The 16,035-nt window shown below is 42.1% G+C and overlaps 1 protein-coding gene across 3 annotated transcripts in view; it reads left to right on the forward strand.

Annotated features, from left to right (window-relative positions):
* The window catches only part of FANCC (FA complementation group C), a 212,497-nt gene that overhangs the window by 25,544 nt on the left and 170,918 nt on the right, over window positions 1-16,035 (forward strand). For all 3 annotated transcript variants that reach the window (XM_044273494.1, XM_044273505.1, XM_044273500.1), the window contains exon 4: window positions 11,358-11,452. In XM_044273494.1, coding sequence (XP_044129429.1) covers window positions 11,358-11,452 — 95 coding nt within the window. The remainder of the gene's footprint in view (window positions 1-11,357; window positions 11,453-16,035) is intronic.

Here is a 16,035-nt window from a genome sequence, read left to right on the forward strand (position 1 = left end):
CCCTGGAATTGGTTTACCCCCTGGGACCCGATGAGCTCTTTCTATCATAAAAAAGGGGGAAAACGAGTCCTTCCCAAAATTTTCAAAGATTAGCTTCTGTATGAATTGGGTTGAGTTCTTCTCTTCCGCACCCTCTGGGATCCCTATTATTCTCACGTTGTATCTTCGTGACCTATCCTCAAGGTCCGCCACCTTTTTCTTCAGAAGGTTATACTCTGATTTAAGTGAGGAGACTTCAGTTTTTATTTTTTGGGATTCATTCTGCATCAGGGTAACAGAGCTCTCTATGTTGTTAACTCTGTCTCTCATTTTTGACAAATCATCTTTTATTAGCCCCACATCAACTTGGATAAACCCCAGTTGGGTTGTAACAGCCTGTATTAAATCCCCATTTTGTTTAACCGCTAGCAATATTTCTTCTAGCGGAGAGGAATTGTCGTTAGGGATAACTTCTCCCATTATACCATCTTCCACTTCTGAGTATCTAGAAGCTTTTTGTGGGTCTAGCTCCAACAACTCTGGGTCATCATTTTTTTTTGTGGCAAGTTCCTTTTGTCCACCCCTCGTGTTGACCCTCGGAGACCTCAAAAACTGCTCTATTTTTGTTGTTTCAGCAGTTTTAAAACCCAGTTTTTGATTTGAGAGGTCAGCCGAGCGCCTACTAGCTTTTGGAGCCATACTTTAATCCCCTTTTTTTTTTTTTTTTTTTTTTTGTTCCCCTTTGCTTTTTCCTTCCTTTTCTTCGCCTCCTTTTTTTTCCCCCCTTTTTTTTTTTTTTTTTTTTTTAAATTTCCACCTCTTTCTCTCCTTTTATATTTAAATGTCTTCTTTTTTTTTTTTTTTTTTTTTTTATTCCTTCCCTTTCCTCTCCCTTCTTCTTTGTTCTTCCTTTTTTTTTTTTTTTTTCTCTCCCCCCCTTCACCTTGCTATTTTTTATTTTTTTTTCCCTCCTCTTTTCTCTTCTCTTCCACTTTCCACTTTATACTTTATAATTTCCTCCTTTTTTTTTTTTTTTTGTGTGACCACCTCAGTATTTTTTTAGATGTATTTTTGGAAGGAAAAAGTCATTTTAGTTAGTAGATATCGTCCTAGGGAGAGAAGATCTGGAGGACAGAAAACGAAAGTAAATGGAACAATCTCACCGGTATTCCACCTCCTCCTAGCATCCAAGAGTTGAAGATCTTGAGGGGCACCAGTGGCAGAGACGAAAGAATCCGCAGTCTCCAACAACAGTGGCGCAGGGGGGAGAGGAGAGGATCGACAACAATTCCAAAACAAGTTTTCGGCAGAAGTCCCACAGCCAGAGGAAACACAGCAAAAAAACTGTTCACAGTACAACAGGGAGAGGAAGAGAGGATCGAGGAAGGCTGAAGACGCACTCCACAACGGGACCAGCCGGACTGATCAGCTGATCACAGTGCCACAGGGAGAGGAGGAGAGGAGGAGAGGATCCAGAAGGGCTGAAGACGCGCTCCACGGCGGGACTGACCGGACTGATCAGCTGTTCACAGTGCCGCCGGGAGAGGAGGAGAGGATCGAGAAGGGCTGTAGACGCGCTCCACCACGGGGCTGACCGGGCTGATCAGACAGCACGGGGAGGAGGAGGGAAGATCATCAGGAACCAGGGAGAAGCACCGCGTTCAGACGTAGCGCTCAGAACATCGGCACATGCCCCACAATCGTAAGGAGGACACGGCCGGAGATCAGCATAAGGGACGCCAGGTGGTTTCAAAGTTGCGAGGTAGCAGGACCGCCGAATCCCGGGGGAGGGGGAGGACGTGACGTACTCTGTCTACGTCATCACGTCATCCTGCCTTGGACATGCTGTTTTGAGTTTTTTCTATTGCAGTGTATGGTATAAGCGATCAGAGGATTGCAAGTTTAAGTGGGGCTAAAAAAAAAAAAGTGAAATAAAAAAAATATATATTAAATTCAAATCATATCCATTCCAAATTGACATTTAAAAGTCACATCCAAACTGTTAACATATAAAAATATTTATTACCTATTGTGAACATTGTAGTGGTCACCTGCCCACCTCCTAAAAAAAAAAAAGAATGAAAATTGATCAAAAAGTTCTTTGTACTTCAAAATAGTACCAATAAAAACTACATCTGTAAAGAATAAATCAAGGCAACTGGACGTACTGTAGATTTCTTGAAAACGTTTCACTCGTTTGTTTTCAACAAATCTACAGTACGTCCAGTTGCCTTGATTTATTCTTTACAGATATATACCATGACCTGGATAAATGAGAACCTTCACAGACAATAAAAACTACAGTTTGCCCTACAAAAAAGCAAGCCTTCCCACAGCTCTTTTTTAGGCCTCTTGCGTTGTCCGGATCCAGCGTGTACTCCACTTGCCGGAATTACACGCCGGATCCGGAAAAACGCAAGTGTACTGAAAGCATTTGAAGACGGATCCGTCTTCAAAATGCTTTCAGTGTTACTATGGCAGCCAGGACGCTATTAAAGTCCTGGTTGCCATAGTAGGAGCGGGGAGCGAGGGAGCAGTATACTTACAGTCCGCGCCGCTCCCGGGGCGCTCCAGAATGACGTCAGAGCGCCCCATGCGCATGGATGACGTGCCATGCGATCACGTGATCTATGCGCTTGGGGCGCCCTGACGTCACTGGAGCGCCCCGGGAGCCGCACGGACGGTAAGTATGCTGCTCCCCCGCTACACTTTACCATGGCTGCCAGGACTTTAGCGTCCCGGCAGCCATGGTAACCATTGAGAAAAAGCTAAACGTCGGATCCGGCAATGCGCCGAAACGACGTTTAGCTTAAGGCCGGATTCGGATCAATGCCTTTCAATGGGCATTCATTCCGGATCCGGCCTTGCGGCAAGTCTTCAGGATTTTTGGCCGGACCAAAAAGCGCAGCATGCTGCGGTATTTTCTCCGGCCAAAAACCGTTCCGGTCCGGAACTGAAGACATCCTGATGCATCCTGAACGGATTTCTCTCCATTCAGAATGCATTAGGATAAAAGTGATCAGGATTCTTCCGGGATAGAGCCCCGACGACAGAACTCTATGCCGGAAGAAAAGAACGCAGGTGTGAAAGAGCCCTTAGAAAGCTAAAAAAGTTATGACCATCACTCTTCAAAGGTTTTTATTTATTTATTATTTTTTAAATAGTAAAGCATAATAAAAACTATATAAATTTGGTATTGCTGGATTGGTGCTAACCTGCAGAATTAGGCTGTGATCTCATTTTTAGCGAAAAAGTGAACTTTGTTAAAACAAAACTCAAAAAACCATGGTGCCATTGTTTTTTTTTTCTTCAGTTTTACCCCCCAAATAATTTTTTTCCCCGTTGTCCAATACATGATATGGTCAAATAAATGGTACCGTCAAAAATACAAATTGTCCCGGAAAAAAAAAGCCCTCATAGGTTTATATGAATGGAAAAGAATAAAACATTATGACTCCTGGAAAAATAACAAAATTAAGGAAAACTAACAAAAAATGAAAATAGACTTTGTCGTGAAAGGGTTAAATAATACAATTCTGTTTGGTGGCTTTAATGCCCCAAAATGTTTTCTTTGAACTTTCTTCTTACTTTTTCCTAATTTTTAAACACAGATGGATCATTTATGTGTCACCTTTTATATCATGTCAGTGCTATTTTTACATAACATCAACCTGCAGCCACTTTCTTGGGGTTTCTAACAGCTGGAATTTATATTTTTTTCCTTAGAAAAATAAAGAAGTGAACAAACGTTTGTGGCCTTTATTTCTTCTTATTATATTTCGAAAGGCCAGAGACACCCCCTCCCTCTTTTCCTTTAATTACAATACTCAACATAGACCCTGCTTTATTATGCTGAGCATGCAGTTTGTGTGTGGGGAGTAGAGCAGGCAGTTAAATGGATTTTACTACTGTGGTGTAGTGGTTGTTATTTTCTCATTGTGAAGCAGGAAATCATAATCATATTGTTTAAATGTCTGCTATGAAAGAATAGACTTTGATTTGCACAGCTTCCTGCATAACAAATACTCGTAACTGACCACACTGGATGGACAGATGGCATTAGATGAAAATATACTGTAGCTCCCACCCACTCTCATAAAAAAAAATTTACGGTAGAAAATGAGATCCACTTCTTCATCCCCTTTGTATGCTGCGGAATTATTTGACAGAAAATAAATGCAATAAGTGGTTGTCTGTTGAAATCCACCAAACATTACTGATTTACAAAGATGCCACCAGCAGGAGGTCAGGACAGGCCTACAGCCCAGCTAGACATTTATTACACGAGGCTGCTTTCCATCAGTATTAGGATCTTTAAGCACCTGATGAAACCTTAGGTTGTGTTAATTGTTTTGGCCAGGTCATTTCTATCTTAGTTGCATGCTTGGGTCTCTAATGAAAAAATAAATGGATGAAATAGAAGGCAGGCTACAGTCGTTTTCATGAAACTTTAGACTTTCAATTACTTTAGTTCATGGTTTTAAAATACTAAATCATTGGATGAAGTCCCACAAAGTCATTGCCTTCAAAGTTTGCAGAGATAATAATTATTATTATTATTATTTTAACGAATGCAAACTGTATCTTAATAATTTTTGGAAGGCGGCTTAGTCGTCTGAAAATACTTTTCACCCAGCAGCTGCTCGTGGACTACCTCATTTTGCACTTCCTCTGTGTATGTTGGCTTAAAAATATACTAGCACCACTATGGTAGACTCAAGTGCTCATTTATACAACCTTAATAATTATTTAAACTTTAAAAGCCTAGACATTTTCATTCAGTTTTATGTTTGCAGTATTATTGGTCATTTGATACATCTATGCAGAGTTCTGTGTTTCTTTGTCTTTAAAGGTTTGCTTCTGTGCATTAAAGTATACATACAGGTCCTTCTAAAAAAATTAGCATATTGTGATAAAGTTCATTATTTTCTGTAATGTACTGATAAACATTAGACTTTCATATATTTTAGATTCATTACACACCAACTATAGTAGTTCAAACCTTTTATTGTTTTAATATTAATGATTTTGGCATACAGCTCATGAAAACCCAAATTTCCTATCTAAAAAAATTAGCATATTTCATCCGACCAATAAAAGAAAAGTGTTTTTAATACAAAAAAAAGTCAACCTTCAAATAATTATGTTCAGTTATGCACTCAATACTTGGTCGGGAATCCTTTTGCAGAAATGACTGCTTCAATGCGGCGTGGCATGGAGGCAATCAGCCTGTGGCACTGCTGAGGTGTTATGGAGGCCCAGGATGCTTCGATAGCGGCCTTAAGCTCATCCAGAGTGTTGGGTCTTGCGTCTCTCAACTTTCTCTTCCCAATATCCCACAGATTCTCTATGGGGTTCAGGTCAGGAGAGTTGGCAGGCCAATTGAGCACAGTAATACCATGGTCAGTAAACCATTTACCAGTGGTTTTGGCACTGTGAGCAGGTGCCAGGTCGTGCTGAAAAATGAAATCTCCATCTCCATAAAGCTTTTCAGCAGATGGAAGCATGAAGTGCTCCAAAATCTCCTGATAGCTAGCTGCATTGACCCTGCCCTTGATAAAACACAGTGGACCAACACCAGCAGCTGACATGGCACCCCAGACCATCACTGACTGTGGGTACTTGACACTGGACTTCAGGCATTTTGGCATTTCCCTCTTCCCAGTCTTCCTCCAGACTCTGGCACCTTGATTTCCGAATGACATGCAAAATTTTCTTTCATCCGAAAAAAGTACTTTGGACCACCGAGCAACAGTCCAGTGCTGCTTCTCTGTAGCCCAGGTCAGGCGCTTCTGCCGCTGTTTCTGGTTCAAAAGTGGCTTGACCTGGGGAATGCGGCACCTGTAGCCCATTTCCTGCACACGCCTGTACACGGTGGCTCTGGATGTTTCTACTCCAGACTCAGTCCACTGCTTCCGCAGGTCCCCCAAGGTCTGGAATCGGTCCTTCTCCACAATCTTCCTCAGGGTCCGGTCACCTCTTCTCGTTGTGCAGCGTTTTCTGCCACACTTTTTCCTTCCCACAGACTTCCCACTGAGGTGCCTTGATACAGCACTCTGGGAACAGCCTATTCGTTCAGAAATTTGTTTCTGTGACTTACCCTCTTGCTTGAGGGTGACAATCATGGCCTTCTGAACAGCAGTCAGGTCGGCAGTCTTACCCATGATTGCGGTTTTGAGTAATGAACCAGGCTGGGAGTTTTTAAAAGCCTCAGGAATCTTTTGCAGGTGGTTAGTTAATTAGTTGATTCAGATGATTAGGTCAATAGCTCGTTTAGAGAACCTTTTCATGATATGCTAATTTTTTTAGATAGGAATTTGGGGTTTTCATGAGCTGTATGCCAAAATCATCAATATTAAAACAATAAAAGGCTTAAACTACTTCAGTTGTGTGTAATGAATCTAAAATATATGAAAGTCTAATGTTTATCAGTACATTACAGAAAATAATGAACTTTATCACAATATGCTAATTTTTTTAGAAGGACCTGTACAAGGTGCACACATTACAATTCTTTGACTAATTTTCATTTAAAGGACCCTCCAGGCTGCCCCTCAAGACTTATTTGCCTCTCAGTAGATGTGCAGCAGCATATATTTTTTCAGAATTTGTAGTTTATCATTTTGTCCTTGCACAGCAGGTGGAGGTAGACTACAGCAGTATGAACCAAAAATAAGGCAGGGAGTTTGTCTCAGACTACCATAGATTCCCTAAAGGCACTGCAGCTAAGCTGTAGTCCAGGGGGTTGGCAACCTCCGTCACTCCAGGTGTTGTGAAACTATAACTCCCAGCATGCCCACTTGCTCAGCTGTTCTTGAAACTTCCACAGACGTGAATGAACCATGCTTGGAGTTGTAGTTTCATAACAGCTGGAGTTCCAGAGGTTGCTGATACCTGCTGTAGTCACATATGACATCTATACCCTTAGGCCTCTTTCACACGGGCGTTGCAGGAAAATGTGCTGGTGAGTTTCGGGAACACGCGCAATTGTTCCGCGCGAGTGCAAAAACATTGTAATGCGTTTTGGACTCGTTTGTGAATAATCGCGCATGTTTGGTACCCAAACCCGAACTTCTTCACAGAAGTTCGGGCTTAGGATCGGTGTATCTGCGATTGGCTGCTCCTCCCAACACCAGATGTTTTCATCTGTGCACAGGGAGAACTAGCGGTGGCGGTGCGTGGGGACCAGGAGCGGAGCGGGGTAAGTATATTCCCTGTGAGGGGCCCAGGCATATGGGGGGCAGTTTTTAGTATTGGTTAACCCCTTTAACTGCATAGCTTCAACTTTGCAACAGTCATCTGTTCCCATAGTGCATTGTGTTCTGGTAAATGTAAACTACTGTACTTTGACATCACCACAACATAAGTAAAATACCTGCAAAGGTACTCATTTTATATATATTTTAAATATGTAATAGTCTTCCTTTATTTTACAAATTCCTCAAAAAACAAACATTTGCATTAAAAGATGATTATGACTTATTGCAGTTTTCAGATTGGCTTCAAGGTGTCAGCATAAGAAACTCCAAAAAAGGTTTCACTTTTCAACTGCTGTGTGGACTGATTGCTGTCTGTAAATTATCACGAGAAGTGTATATTTAATTAAAGGGGTTGTCTAACTTCAGCAAATGGCATTTATTATGTAGAGAAAGTTAATACAAGGCACTTACCGTACTAATGTACTGTGATTGGTCCATATTGCTTCCTTTGCCAGCTAGATACATTTTTCCATCACATTGTTACCACCACCCCGTAATACATCAGCAGTGGCCGTGCTATATAAAAGAAGGCAAATTCTTCCAATATTTTTTTTTCTGGATCATTATACGGGTTTCGGAGATTATAATGCTGATTATCTATACTCTGCATAGGTAATCAGTATCTGATCGGTGGGGGTCCGACTCCCGGGACCCCCGCAGATCAACAGTTTGAGAAGGCAGCGGCACTCGCAGTAGCGCTGCAGCCTTCTCTCAGCTTTTCCTAGGCCATGTGACAACATATTGTGGGGTTTCGCTCTGGTAGACAGGATTAGCAGACACAGTATGGAGGCAACAACAATTTCTTCAAACAGTTCAGTGTTTTATTCACACTTTAGGCAAGTGACAAAACAAGCAGTCATAATAAAACAAAAGTCACCTTGCGGTGTTGGTGTTAATTCACACCATGCGACAATTCTTCCTCAAAGAGTCCTTGACCATAGCAGCACCAACCTGTTTTCACGCCAAACAGGTAGAAAGCCTTCATCCAGACACAAGGCTCCCAGATCCCAACACAGAAACCTGGCTTCTGAGCCCAGCAGCCTGTTTAAGGACAGACAGGTGCTGCCAAAACCCGGACCGGCACTTAAAATCCAGTCACAAAATTCATCAGTCACATGGTCTAGGCACAGCTCAGCCCAATTGAAGTGAATGAGGCTGAGCATGATACCAGGCACAGCCGCTGTACGATGTACGGCGCTGTGCTTGGTAAGCACGGAGAAGGCCATGGCACTTACTGGAGTGCTGCTGCCTTCTCAAACAGCTAATCGGCGGGGGTCCCAGGTGTTGAACCCCCACCGATCAGATATTCATGACCTATCCAGAGAATAGGTCATCAGTATTAAATTCTCAGTAAACCCTTTTAAGTATTTCCCCAGTATCAGTTCTAATCGCCACTATAAAACATGCATCTTTTTTAGACTTTTGATAAATTAGGACAGGAGTTCTCTCAGACTCTACACATTTAACTACAGACTCTACACACTTAAAACTAGCTGAAATTTTCATACCAAGATTGAGGTCCTTGTCAATAAGCTTTTTGATCTGAGGGATTCTGAATATGTTCTCTTTCTGCACTTAACAGTTCGTTGCTTTAAAGTAATCTCTAAATCTATATCCTTTCTTTTATTTAAAATAATTTTTGCCTAAACATACCCCTTAGAGTACCACGAGAAATGGGCAATCAACCTAGTGTAGTGTGAAGGTGTCTTCTCTCTTCCGGGTGTCATTGCTGACGTTACAGTCCACTGCTGCTTCTTATAAGATTATGGGGGTTGTCTCTTTTCCGATGTATACTCAGTACAACTGCTACAACTAAAACTCAGTACAGCTTACTACTGCACATGCGTCTGGGTCCTGTGCAGTGAAATGAGAGTCCAGAAGACTTCTATAGTGTATACTGTATGTATAAATATATCTGTATGTGTGTGTGTGTATATATCAGTGGTGGCAAACCTATGGCACGGGTGCCAGAGGCGGCACTCAGAGCCCTCTCTCTGAGAACACAGGAGAGAAGGGAAACACTAACTGGACCTGGAAACTAGGGAAGAAACAGGTCACCTCCTAGACAACCCTAATCCGGGCCCTGACTACCTATCAATATGAATAGATCTTGAAGGTAGGAATATTCATAAGCAGGATACCTAGGCCCTGATTTCCCTATGAGGCCCTGAAATAAGTATAGGACTAGAGACAACCCATTCCTCTCCAGATGGACGAATGGAAGTCTTTGTCTCAGGCCCAGATACAACAACAGGGAATATAACAAATACAAACAAACGTGACACTTAACTTCTGTAGAGATGGAAGAACAGGAACACCAGAGAGGATCTCACACCAGCTCAGCTAAACCCAAATTAAGCTATCAACCACAAGGGTGGGGTAAGACTATAAAGGGTAGAAGTGATGACCACTGAGCAACAGCTGAGAAAAGGGAAGTGGTCATTAACCCTATCAACACTGAATGAAGAGAAATCAAGGAAGCTGTTAGATTCCTCCACACTCAGCCAATCTCCTTGATTTCCTGACATCAGTCACCTGAGGGACCGTGACAGATTGATACACATGGTCCTTTTCCCAGTAGGTAAACCTGAGCTAAAAACAATATGGTGGATTTTAAAATGGTAGCCAAACCACCTCCAAATATTTCAGCCTCCCTCCCAAATAATGAAATACCGTCACATGTATTGGAGTAAAACAGGGTTTATTATACTCACAATACACAGGTAAAAACGAACAGTGTACAAAGGATCAATCACCCGACCCGGGTTTCGCTCAGTAATACCCCTGACGAAGCTTGACTGAGCGAAACCCGGGTCGGGTGATTGATCCTTTGTACACTGCTCGTTTTTACCTGTGTATTGTGAGTATAATAAACCCTGTTTTACTCCAATTCATGTGACGGTATTTCACTATTGGCTGCATCCTTGGTGTTCCATAGAAGCCTGGAAAAGAGAGGAGGAAAGGCTTTGATTGGCCTGTATGCTTTCCCATGTCCGCGACTATCTGACTGGTTTCGAATGTGGAACTTCTGCTAATCCTGAGGCAGCGCGGTCCAACAAAAAGAAACGCATTTACCTGTGTGAACTGTACCCACTTCACCATTGGGACCTGCAATGCAATTAGGCAATGTACTTTTTGAGGCTGTTTTTATTATTATTTAAATCCCTCCCAAATAAATTTTCTACAAATTAGACGAGTTAAAATGGTATGTCTACGCTTTTGCCTTAAACCTGTATGTGTACGTGGCTGGTAGTTTATCGATACACACTGCACCAGATAGTATCAAACAAGATGGGAATAGATACATAGCTCACATGCGGGAGCATGGAGATTGAAGTGAAGATTAGGAAAAGTTGGCAGGTACACTATGCTCTGTAGGAGACTAGATGAGGTGTACACAATTACATGACATTTTTTTAGGATCATGAACAAACCCTTTAAAGTGTTTACCTAGACTTTAAAAATTGATCACCTATCCTTTTTGATAGGCAATTTATAAAATCATTCAGTTTAGTAGGCAGACACATGAAACACCCTATATAATGGAATCACCTTATATATACAGTACATCTAATATTGTAGATGAAATATAACCAAGACTGGAAACCATTGGTCAGAGGCCAGGCAAGGTGACAAAAAACAGACTCCCCTGTCCCGGGCATTCCAGGTCCAGCACCGACTCACCGCCTCAGCCACTTCTGGTCTCCTCTGTGCCAGAAGTTTGAGGTGCTGTCTCCATGGACATCACTGTTGCTAGCCAATCAATGGCCTTACTAGAGACCTGTGCAGAAACACTGAGGTCATTGATTAATCGGCAGCGATGGCATGCATGTAGATGGTAGATCACACTACCAGTTCAGCATGGGCTGTATGTGGCGGAGACTGGGGGTTGATGCTAGACCTGGAATGCTTGTGACAGGTGAGTCTTTTTTTTTTTTTTTTTTTTTTTTCTTCTTTCTTTTACTTTTCAATCATGTCAAGCCTCTCAATCATTTCTTCCTAGACTCAGAGAACCTCTTTAGACATTTGTGACTTTGACGTTGACGGCTGTAGTGACATACTGTATGTCTTTGTGTATTCTATAAAAATATATAAAATAGGTATTTATTTTTATTGCAGAGGATACTCGACAGATGCTGATCTCTTGTCTTTGCTGCTTGTTCAGCAGTGAACCACAGAATGCCATTGACAGAAAAGCCAATAGCTGGATAAAGGTAAGGCAGTTTGCCTGGCAGCAGTGTATGTGAGCCAATTCTTATAGTCTCCCTCTTCCTAAAATAGTCTTGCTTAACAATCACATTGTACAATAATGTGATGTATTTCACATGTGCCTTCTAAACGTGTTCTACTCAATGCGTATGGAACTGCTTTATAAGGGTTGTCCAAACTTTAAGTGATGGCCTGCTTGAGAAAGATCCTGTGATAGTACTGAAATGTCACTTTCTGTACATGGTCGAGTAAATCACTACTTATGATTGGATTCTAGCGGAGTTATTTAACCTTTCCTACATTGACATATATGCAGTGTTTATACACCATATGGACAAAAGTATTGGGACACCAACACATTACACACACATGAGTTTTTATGACATTCTATTATACAGGTATGTAGGCATTAATATGGAGTTGCTTCTCCTTTTGCAGCTAAAACAAACAACTTCCACTTTTCTGAGTAGACTTTCTACAAGATTTTAGAGTGTATATGTGGGATTTTTTCCCCCATTCATCCAGATGAGCAGTTGTGAGGTCAGACTGCTTTTGGATGAAAGGTCCTGTCTTGTGATCTCCATTCTAGTTTATCCCAAAGGTGTTTGATTGGGCTAAGGTCAGGAATCTATGGGACCAATCAAGTTCTTCCACACCAAACTCTTGTGCACAAACCCTTTACACAATGCAGTCAGGCAGTTAATGCTCTCCTTGCATTTTCCAAACCCAGACTCATCCATCAGTCTGCCAGATAGAGAAGTGATTTCTCACTCCTCAGAACATGTTTCCATGTTTCTCACTCCAGCAGTTGTGTGGTTATCCTTTCACTCTGATATTGTAATCACTTAGATATATCATAATTACAGTCACAGATATAAAGTTTAATTCCATTCCAACAACTCCTTCTTGGCGCATTTTTTTTAGAGTGTATATATTGCTGAGAGAAGACTAGTGTGCCATATACACCGTTGAGTCACATTATTATGACCACTTCCTACTTTCGGTGTCTGTGGCGCGTAGGTCATGATCTGGCTTGGTGGGTATATAAGGTGTGCGATAGGGTGTCTGCATAAATATCCCTTATTGCTGTCATGGGTTAAAGGGGTGATTTATCAGAGTTGCTAAAGGGATTATCATTGGATTTCGGGTCAAGGGTGGCAGTATTTCTGAAACTGCAAAGTTTGTGAACTGACAGACTGAAACGTTATAGTGGAGCAGATTACCTCCAAACACCCTGCAACCATTGCTGGAAGAACACAATCTGGTGGTGGCAGCGTAATAGTCTGGGGAATGTTTTTGTGCCATTCTCTGGGTCTACTCATCCATCTGGAAGGCACCCTCAACCAATTTGGGTATGAATCCATCCTTGCAGATAAAGTACACACATACATGCTGATTGTCTTCCTTGGAGCTGATTGGATTTTCCAGAAAAACAATGTGACATTTCACACGTATAGAAATGTCCAATATTGGATGACCAAAACTTCCAAGTACTACCTTGGTCCCCTATTTCCCCTGACTTGAACCCACTTGAACATCTGCGGAACCACCTCAATAGTTTTCGCTCTATAGATCCTCCCCTACACACCGTCCAGCAGCTGTGGGATGCACTGCAGTCATCATGGCTCCAGATACCTGTGACAACCTACCAGGACTTTATTGAGTCACTTCCAGCCAATCTCGCTGCTGTCCGTGCTTCACATGGTGGTTACTCTGGATATTATCTGGTGGTCATAATAATGTGATCCAACTGTGTATATGCAGGCTTTACTAATGTGCTTTTACTAACTTCTCAGCCAAGTAATGACCCTGACTTGGAATGAAAACACTCAAAAGGAATGAAAGTGATTTAATTCCGCCTTTATCACACATCTGGTATCTGCTGAGCTCAGTGAAAGGTTCCACATAACCTTCACATAATAGTTTGAAAATTAACACAGGATTTGTATGAGTGCCTGGGAGCCTTCTGCCCTTTTTCAGTATTGTAGTAATTTTTTGACATAAGAAAATCCTGAATCTAAAGTTGATTTGCCTTAAAGTCCAGCTTACTGATGGAAATATAATTTTAGATCTGGACCATCTTAAACCTATATAAATAATGGCTGTGATGGCCATTTTTAGAACCTATTGAAGTCAATTGGGCTATTCACTTGGCCATTTTAATGCCCATTTAAACATAGTGCACCAATCTAATGGCCATAAATAATGGGTGCACTAGGTAAAAATAGGCCTTTCAGGGGTTAAAAAAAATGCACCTCATTCACTTGCTAGCAGGGGAGACTTGCTCTTCATTGAATGCAGCAGGACCTGCGCTCCCAGTGTAATATCATCATGCTTAGAGCACAGGTCCTGCTGCATTTAATGAGGATTGAGTGTCCTACGCATGCAAGTGGATGAGGTGAGTATTTTTTTTTTTTACATAAACAGAATGAGGGCATTCTTTATACTGGGAGCCATTAATAGGGTCATTAATATTACCGGGGAGCCCTAATGGGGTGCATTAAAGGGCATCTGTCAGCAGATTTGTACCTATGAAACTGGCTGACCTGTTACATGTGTGCTTGGCAGCTGAAGACATCTGTGTTGGTCCCGTTCATATGTGCCCACATTGATGAGAAAAATTGCGTTTTAATATATGCAAATGAGCGTCTGGGAGCAACGGAGGTGTTGCCTGTTCACCTAGAGGCTCTGCTCTCTCTGCAACTGCCGCCTCCTCTGCACTTTGATTGACTTCAGAAGTCAGGGCCAGGCATGATGATGTTTACACTGCCTGGCCCTGTCAATCAAAGTGGAGAGGGTGCAGCAGTTGCAGAGAGAGTACTGTGACTAATGTGAGGAATGTTAGACTGGTTTGGGGTATTGCTGTGACAGTTGGAAGGAGTTGAGGACAGTTCTACATGGCTGCAGGAGATCCTGCTGTGACTACCAAATAAGTGAGTGGAGGTTGTCTAGTAAGGAAGTAGGGGCGAGACTTTCTGTGACTACTGAGTGCAGCTCCTATTCTGACCAGTGGGGGAACAAAACTTCAACTTCACAGTTTGCATATATTAATTTGTTAAACCTACACAATACTTTTACAGGAGGCCGTGATTCCTCAAGGAGACACAACTTGGCAGCACACAGAGTGGCTTCAGAGCCATATTGCTCTCTGTATAATAGTTTTTTTCTTGGTAGTGTATGCACGTCGTTGGTTCAACCATAGGGCACGGTTTTGCATGCTCCTGGATTATAGAATCTACAGTATTTATACGTGCGGATACATTTTAGATGTGTGTGCCAAAAAAGTGAGAAATTAAGAGGCGAATAGAGGCTTACCTATTCCACGTTATATATCAGAATGCAAACTACAACCTTGGGATCATGTCTTTGTAAATGTATGACTCCGCAGAGTTTTCAGAGGGAAGTTCTGACATAGTTCTGTGCTGAAATTTAAGCCTGACTTTTCATTTTCAGTTGGTTTATGCTAAGCCCTTTCTGTTGCTGGCCACAGTTGTTTTTAGAGCCTTTCAAAGGGCTGCAGCCGGCCAGATGAAATCATTTACTGCCAATTAAAAACAGGATGTTTGAGATTTTAGTGATGTTCTCCGGATGACCTGGTTTTTTATGATCACCTTGACTTTGTCATTGACCAAATGTAATTTGAGTGGGTTTACTTATATTGCAAAACAAATCATCAGGCTTTAAGATACAACCTGCTGATCTTTTGCATAATGTTTTATTTTACCATTCTCACAATGCAGCCAGCAATTAAAATCTTCTTCTTCACATATGCCATTTGGTTTCAGGTGTTCAAATACGGCAGAGGATCTCAAAACTAAAACGGTTTAGTTTTGATTACACATCAGGATGCATCCGTTCCGTTAGGATGCGGTTGTGTGAAATCGAAACAGAACAAACAGGATCCTTCACTAAATACATTTAGGGTCCATTCACTAAATACATTTAGTATCCGCAATACACCGGGCTGCACGTGGCCAGCACTAAATAGAGAAATCTTATTCTTGTCCGCAGCTGCGGGCAAGAATAGGACATGCTCTATTTTCTTGCGGAGCTGCAGACCGGAAGATCGTTTGCTCTCCGCATCCATTCCGTCCCCATAGAGAATGAATGGGTATGGGTCCGCACCCATTCCGCACAATTGCGGAACGGATGCGGACCACACTTGCGGACGTGTGAATGGAGCCTTAAAGGCAATGGGTGATGGATCCTTTTTTTTAGGAGCCGTTTTTAGTGACGGATCCAGTTTGTTCCATTTCGATGACCGGACATAAAACCACAGCTTGCAGCAGTTGTTTCCAGTCATAAAAAGGAATGCTGACGGAACGGAAGGCATCCTGATGCATCCTGATTCAATCTCTTTCCATTCAGAATGCATGAGGACAAAACAGAACCGTTTTGGCATTCCGGTTTTAAGATCCTCTGCTAGATGGCGGATTTAGGGTACATTAGGTAGTAAGGGTCTGAGCAGTTTAGGTTTGAAGTTTCAGCTGGCTGGGGGTTGCTCTTATCAGGGTGGGTGCTCCGACTACAGCCATTAAGGGTATCCCCATGACAAGACTAGGATACATGAGGGAAAGCTGTTCTAGGC

This window comes from Bufo gargarizans, chromosome 1 (genome assembly GCF_014858855.1).
Source record: "Bufo gargarizans isolate SCDJY-AF-19 chromosome 1, ASM1485885v1, whole genome shotgun sequence".
NCBI lineage: Eukaryota > Metazoa > Chordata > Amphibia > Anura > Bufonidae > Bufo > Bufo gargarizans.